Source organism: Euwallacea fornicatus, chromosome 26, assembly GCF_040115645.1.
Source record: "Euwallacea fornicatus isolate EFF26 chromosome 26, ASM4011564v1, whole genome shotgun sequence".
Lineage (NCBI taxonomy): Eukaryota > Metazoa > Arthropoda > Insecta > Coleoptera > Curculionidae > Euwallacea > Euwallacea fornicatus.
The window spans coordinates 2,952,427-2,960,410 of record NC_089566.1 but is presented as its reverse complement, the minus strand read 5'-3'; the positions used below and the strand labels follow the sequence as shown (position 1 = coordinate 2,960,410).

Sequence of the window (7,984 nt, the reverse complement as noted above, 5' to 3'; positions counted from 1 at the left end):
CTGAAACAAAAAAAAAAAAATTACTTTCGCTATTTATACAGGATGTTTCATGAACAGCAGGCAAACTTTCAGGAAAGGTAGAGCTCATAAAAGCAAAAATGTTTAGATCGAATGAATTGGGTCCGAAATCGCTCCGTTTCCAAGATGGAGAGCGTTCCATTTCATTTTTATTTATTTTTCAAACATTTTAAGAATGGTTTGGGCTAAAGACATGAAATTGGGGACGCGCTATGGCGGGATAAATGTGCACGTTTCGGAGCAGGCAGAATATTTCCACCTACACCAATGGCACCCGTGCGGCCGTTAAATAGGATGTTTTAAGTAGAAAATGGTACCCCACTGACTTTTCTTAATACGAACGTATTTTCTTAACGTTGCATCAATTATTAAATTAAAAAATGCTTCTTTGTTTCGTTTCTCAAGTAGCCGTTTTCAAGATAAAAAATAATTTTTGATTTGTGTGCGCTCCCAAAAACCCGGTATAGGTTTTCGAGTGCATTTTTTCCACTTCTTTAGGAAAAATTTATTTAATTTTCTTTCAGTAAAGGTAGAGGACATGAAGACAAATATACGTGAAACACGCCTCATTGCAAAATAATATTCTTCCAAAGTATGCTTTCATTAAAATATGAGCTATTTACACGTGTAAAAAGGTCGGATGGCCGCAGAGACGCCACTGGTGTAGGTGGAAATATTCTGCCTACGCCAGAAGATGCACATTTATCCATTGCCATAATGCGTTCGTAGTCTCATGTTCTCATCTTAAACACTTTTTCAAGTATTAAAAGAGAGAAATTAAACACTGTATCTTGGAAACAGCGATTTCGGACCTAACTCTATTACATCTAAATATTGGTGTTTATAAGCTCTACATCTCCCGAAAGTTAGCAGGTGTGTCCATGAAAGATCTTGAATTTAACAAATATAACAGTCCGTTTCTCGTATTTTTGGCGAAGAAGAATTTCACATAATTCGAAAGAGATCACAACTACTCGAGTTTCCCGAGACAATCGAGTATCACATAAATTAATATTTCATCGAGGCCATATCTACCTAAACTACATAGTATAGGTAGATCTATCAGTGTTCTAAGCAGACTTTGCGATGACCGTTACAGGACCAGATACTTTTGGTCTTCGACAAAATATACGAACAATGACCGGCGCGGAAGTTAATGTTGAACATAAGATAAGTACGGGGTTGCACTAGGAGTTGGTGTTGCTAGAGCCTGTGACGAGTTTCAAGGGCTACACAAGAAACTCATGAAGAATGTAACGGAATCGAATCAAACTGATTTTATACCAATTATGGAAAATAAGAATGTTCCGTAACAAATCTGTGGAAGAAAGAACTGCAAAGAGTCTTCATGAGTGGCGACTGCGCCAAGTGAGACACATCAAAATTTCATGCTGGATTGGTGTTGGAAACTCTAATACAGACGGCTGATACTCTCATGTTGCCCTTGGTAATGCTTCACGAAATATATCAACAGGTCTAGCATTCGACAGAAGCGTCTATGATCATAAAGCTGAAGTAATTTTCCCTCCTAGAAACTATGGCTCAGCTCTATTGAAGAAACTGACAGTACTTGGTTGTGAGCTGACGGTCGCTTTAGCTGCCGTTCCCTCTTACCTCTAAATTATAATTAGTAAATTCGATGTTCTGTTTTGCGGTGATTCTTCGATGAATATATCATGGATTTAACAGGAAAAAATGGGTGGACATTGTCCCCAATAAGTTCGGAAAAATTAAACGATGAAGCACCTCGAATGATTGGAATCCTCTTCCTCTCCGATTCAATACAGTGATCTAGATATGACCATACCACGTGACGTATTTAAATGCATCACGCCCTTATAAAACTTGTATTTATCTCGTGTGGATTCAGATTTTATGCAGAAATGAATCTGAAACTCATATGTGCATAACTCTGTTACTTTTGAGATATCCGAAGAACGTTACATAAAGATCTTGCTTAGTTTTTTTATGTTTACGTTGCGTTTAAAGAAAATATTTAAGATACACGCTGTATATTCGTGTGAATACTTAAGAAAACTAGAGCTAAATAAGAGAAAAGTGCTACTTATCAACTCTAGTTGGTTTCACCATTTCCAGGTTTATTCCAAAACACTCGTCAGACATTTTAAGTTTTGTCGTACCACATTTTGAATTTTCGCGCATGCGTCAGTTAATCTGGCTTGTCCAGCCACAACACATTAAAGAGCACTAATGGCTTAAGTCACTTTCCGTCATTGTCGGTTATTTTTTCATTTTTACTCCATCGCTTGCAGACAAACTAAATTCACATCAAGAATGTGGTCCTTAATTTTTCCACGGAATTTTAATATGCAAAATTCGTTAATGGAAGTTAGTGCACGTTCATTTCAGAGGGCTCTCAATTCAGCGATGAATTCAGATTTTTTGTAAAAGAATTTGCTGATGGGTTTTTTTTAATTACGATTGATTTTTGCAATGTAAACGTAACACCGTCACGTGGTACAGTTTTTCTCGCTGTACAAGCTAAAAAAAATTGGGCAAAACCGGAGGGTAAATGCGAATTTTAGGGGGGTGCTCCCCTTTCGGAACGGGCTACATTGTGTGCGGCTCTCCGACTTAGCTCTCTTGACTCTCTGAATTAGAAAATTTTGGACAAAAGTCTTTCAACGAAAAATCGACAAGTGTGTGAGACTTTGAGGATAATTACTTTGGGGAAACTCGCGATTTCGGTAATAATAAATACGAATAACAAAATAAATCGCCACGACCTCACCCTTGCCCGCGACATTGCAACCTCTTTAGCAAATTTCAGTGAAAAGAAGGTTCGTTTTTTAGCATTCATTTAACTAAAATCGATCAAAACACAAAAAAGAAGTGAGAATGCATAGGGAACAAAGATACCTTTCAAATATTGTGTTATGTGCGACTCTTCTTACCATTTAACATTTTTAAGAGAGTCCGTGTGCCGTGCACGAAGCACAATTGGGGGCGGGTGTGTGGTTTGAGTTTTCCTCTGAGGACGCTGAATAATAAATAATATTTCTATAGTTTATTCGCTCTTTCCCACCAAAATGGCAGCAACGTCGACGTAAGTTTTACTATTACGAAATTCAAAACCAATTATTTTGATCTACGTGCGTTGAACGCTCTCTTGAAAGAGGCCGACAAAGCAAGGTACTTCCTTCGGAGTGCCTTTTCACCATAACTAAACACTCGTTATGAATGTAACTATGAGGTATAAGACGCCCGAATAACTTAACATATTTGATACTTTCTCCTCGGAATTTACTCAAGTTTTCTGATTACACTCACAAGAAAATTTTCTCAGTACTTCATATCTCGGTGTCTAATTAATCCACTACTGAGGCAAATCATTTGCATACCCGTTTTCAAGTTTTATATAAGTCAAACAAACAAATCACTATTTTATTTTTATTAGTCTTTTACTACCCATGCAACGGTCATGAACAGCAATTATCGGAGAACGTCTCCTCTTCTATGATGGGCGACTATTATTTATAAAGCAGATGACTTAGTGCCTGCAGTTAACAATGATCTACTTCTACAGCTTAGACATTTTTTTTTTAGATAAAGCTCTGCTCACCGGAGTATTGTTGTTGTCCTGAATGTGAGATTTTCCCTTGGGCATGCTCCTGAAACAAGGAACGTCGGATTTTCTGCATCGTTGCTCCAAAGCCAACAAACATGGAAATACTATCAGCAAAGCAGCTCCGTGGAAGATTACCATCACTGCTGACTGCAGGGCGAAAACTCTTAAAGCGGGCACCGGTAATATTGCTGTTGTCAGCAGGACCGCCGAGTTGATGAGCATTGCTGATACTATACTAGGACCAGTTCGAGCTAGAATTTCCGGAGGGGCTAAATTTTTAATATGTTGGTTTAACAAAAGAAACATATCGCGTAATGCGAGACCGACAGTTATAAACGGCAATACGTGGGTACTGAGCAAATTTATTGGAAGTCCAATTAAACTGCAAACCCCCAAAGCGGCTGCTGCTGTGCTAGCCAGCACTAGAGTCCCGATAAAAGCTAAAGGTGACTGAACCACCCAGCAGTACACTGCAACCACACCGATCACTATCCCGAACTTCACGATGTCCGTTTTCGAATATTTGTTCAAAATTTTATTCATGTTCGCAGTCGAAAATGTAATGAACATGTAAGACGATGATGATTGCTCTTTCGCCTTGCTCAGGCGCTCCACTTCCTGCAGAGAGAAACAATTTAACTTTTAAAATCAAACGTTGCTAAAGAATACCTAACCTGAGCGAATTTGTTCTGCCAAGCATTTAAGACGGTAGAAGCCTTCTCCTGATTCCACCCAATATGGTGCACCTTATAATGCCCATACCAGAAGTCGTGAAGCTCTTGCTGTCCCATAAGCTGCACCACGGTCTGCAAAGCTTTGGCCTCTTTTATGCGTCCTGTCCTGTTTTTCTTTACGCCCCCCACGATGAGTTCCTCGGGCCAATGCATATACTTGGCAGCGAACCCGTAGCAACCGCTGGTGAGTTCGTCTCCCACGTCAGGAGGGTGTGAGGAGTTAAAGTTGGGCGCTGTCGGGGGACATTCCGGGTCTTTCGGATTCAGACACGGCTTATCTTGATATCCTGTGGTGATTCCAGCTCGTTTTAAGTAGTCTTCCAACGAATGGTAATCGAAATTCAACTTCTTCGATTTCATGTTTTCGAATAATTGTTTCGGGTTCAAATTCGTCCACTTGATTATGTCTGGCATCCCATATCTGCGTCGAAATCACGTTATTAACCGGTGTTGTGAATATACAGGTGCGCCCAACGAAAACTTCGCACCTTCATTTTCGGTATCAAAAATGGAAACGTGTAAAAACGCTAAGGCCCGTCGATTTTTCATTCGAGGGGGACGATTTTCGTTGTATTTTTAACTATTCGGCCCCTGAAGGGGCGCTGCAGTTACCTCCGGAATTGTTAACGGAAAGGGGGGTCGAATTACACCTTATTTTGAAGGTAGTTATGCGCTAATTATCACCTCCAAGTTTGAAGCCACTACCGTTATCCTCGTTGATGTGGCAGCTTGTCAAAGTCCGCGGGGAAAAAGCTTTTCGTTAATAACTGATTTTTCATAATAAGAGGTGCAGATTTCAAAATGGCGGCTGAGAACCCTGGAAAAGTGAGATACATATCGGTGAATTGTTTTGACATTGGCGAGGTTTACCCCGAGGTACCGCAGGGTACGTTTCTTCATTCGTCTTTTCTCCTCAAACAAGATGGATAAATGGAAAGTGTTCGCGTTACTTTTCTTACCAATTTGTTAAATGCTTAAAATAACCGTAATTTACCTCCATACAATGAAATAAATTCTGTTCAAAGCGTCGTCTTGCTTACGTAATACTTCGGGCGGAATTTGGCGACATTAACGAATTACACGATTTAGGGTAAAGCTCACCTCTGTCAAAACGATTCAGTACACCTCACCCTTAAAGGTCTTCCCACCCTCATTTTGAAGGCCACAACTCTTATCACAACAAATTTATCATTAACTAGAACCTTTTTTTGTCCGCAGACTTTGACAAGCTGTCATAGTTACAGGGTTAATGGCAGCGATTTCAAACTTGGAGATCATAATCAGGGTACGACCACCTTTCGAATGAAGTAACACCCCACGCCCCTTTTCGTTAAAAATCTTGAGGGTTGCTGCCAGCCGTGTGCGGGGACCGAAGTTGGAGGGTTGATGGTACAATGAAGTGTTGCCCCCCTTGATTCGAAAATCGACGAGCCCGAGCGTTTTTACGCTTTTCCATTTTAAATACTAAAAATCAAAGTGGAAAGCTTTTGTCGCATCCTCCTTTGTGCGTATCAATACTTACGAAATGTGAACGGGATAATCTGGCCCCAACAGCTTGGACCCCTCCCAGAAACAATCCAACGGCGTTATTATAGAGCAAGGCATTATGTTTTCGAAAATCTGCTCGATGTAGTGGGCATCAACGATAGGAATGCTTGGCGATTGGCAAAAGTCTTTTAATCTCCATGTTATATCGTACATATTAATGCTAACTTGAGAGGCTTTTTGGACTAGAGACAAGTGTGCCAAAAGACTGTGGGGATTAAGTAGGTCCACGTCTGGGTCCACCCCAGTTTGCACGATCATTTGGTGCGACGAGAGCATCTCTCTGGGTGAAGAGTCGGGGGTCGTCGAAGGCTCAGCCCACAAAAGCTCGATATCGCTTTGAAATGTCATACTTTTCAAACCCACGGAGAAAGTCGCTATAGTCAATATGCTGACAAAAAGGAATTTTCCAGAGTGAGTTTCCAGCGTCTTTCCCAAAGACTTGAACTGTCTTTGGATCCTGCTGCGAATCCATAGAATTCCGTGGTCTCCTACGGCCTTCTCCTGCAAGAATGAAAAATATTCTGCTAGTGATGATGTTAAATCGATATTTGTTCGGCGACGATGAGCAATATAAAGTAAACAACAGTGGTAAATTACTTTTCAATGGAGCACTCTCAAGAGTAACAATAATCATTTTTCTCCAACTATCAGGATATTCAGTTTAATATTTAGTTTTGCTTTTTCGCCATGGAGAAAAAAACTGCAGTTTCAAAAATATTTAATCGCGGCTTTGTTGTAATCCGTTGATCTAGATGTACCGATCAAATGATCAATAAATCTATATAATAGATAGATAATTTTTTTTCTGCGATCCTTCCTCCACTTTACCAACCCAATTCTTCCATGATAGCCCGTCAATATATATTTTCATGATGCATACGTGTTTCGTTTAAATAGGTATTATTGCATTGTAATTGGTACTTATTGGTTAAGCGGATAGAATATTTAACGATTATTTAAAAACACACAACATTTAAGCAAATAAAAAATTATGTCAAAAATTGGATGTGAGTATCTCGAAAACTGTTGAAGCTTTGAGGGAGTAAAACTTAAAAGTATCATGTTTGATTTAGCTGGACGTGTACCATGCGGGTCTAGACTCAACCTCCACTCCCTTACCTTTTTGACAAATTATTAATATTATTTTTTTAATTTAGAAGAAGCATTAAATGGGACAAAAATACTATCTTTTCGCGTTTGTTTATTTTTCTAAATATCGCTTATGACACCGGTAAGAGAAAATAGCCGATTTTTTTGACACGAAGCGTATTTCAAAGCTACACTCAAGGGTATAACGAGATTTAAAATGGATCAATTAGTTTTTGAGGAAAAATTTACGAATAGGAAATATAAATGTAAAAAAGCAATACAAATTCAGTTTCACACCACATAGACGATAAAAAAAACTTGTTTGTTGATACGAAACCAATTAAATTAAGTGTTCGAAATGGGCAACATTTTGCTCGGGATAAAAGTGTAATTTGTCATCAAATTTCTGTCCTTGACATTGACGAAAATTTGTGGATTAATAGATTTGCAAATTTCCATAATTAGACGTTTTTATTGCACTCAAAAAAAAAAAATTTATTGCTCCAAACAATGCATTTACGACGATCAGTTACAATTACGCACAAAAAATTATGACGAAGAATGATGCGGTTAAGGGCGGTTTTATCTTGTGGTCATAATGAGTTCCACTTGTCCATCGCGCCAGGTGTCTTTAGACGGGATAACACAATGGGAAAAGATAGGACGAAATACAGATTACCACAGGATAACGCAGATGGCCTGATGACGATACGAATGACTGCATTACTCATGACACTTTATGAAAATAATCGAAGACTGATTTGTACTGCATTTTTAAATTTATTTATGTTTTTAATTTGGAGCTCTTTTCCTCAAAAACTAATCGATCGATTTTAAATCGCATTACACCATCAAATGTGGGTCTAAAATATCGTTAGTTTGAGGTGTAGCTTGTTGCGGCAGTTTTAAACAATTGCGGGTTTCGTCCCACCGTTGATGTGAGCGACATTTAGAAAAATAAGCAAATAACAAAAAATATATTTTTTTGCCCTATTTAATGCCACTT

General features: G+C 38.9%; 1 protein-coding gene across 2 annotated transcripts in view; it reads right to left on the bottom strand.

The window, feature by feature from the left end:
- The window catches only part of ptc (protein patched), a 40,402-nt gene that overhangs the window by 2,524 nt on the left and 29,894 nt on the right, over window positions 1–7,984 (bottom strand). For both annotated transcript variants that reach the window (XM_066296719.1, XM_066296718.1), the window contains exons 3-5: window positions 5,864–6,390; window positions 4,282–4,762; window positions 3,602–4,225 (exon numbers count right to left, since the gene is read on the bottom strand). In XM_066296719.1, coding sequence (XP_066152816.1) covers window positions 3,602–4,225; window positions 4,282–4,762; window positions 5,864–6,390 — 1,632 coding nt within the window. The remainder of the gene's footprint in view (window positions 1–3,601; window positions 4,226–4,281; window positions 4,763–5,863; window positions 6,391–7,984) is intronic.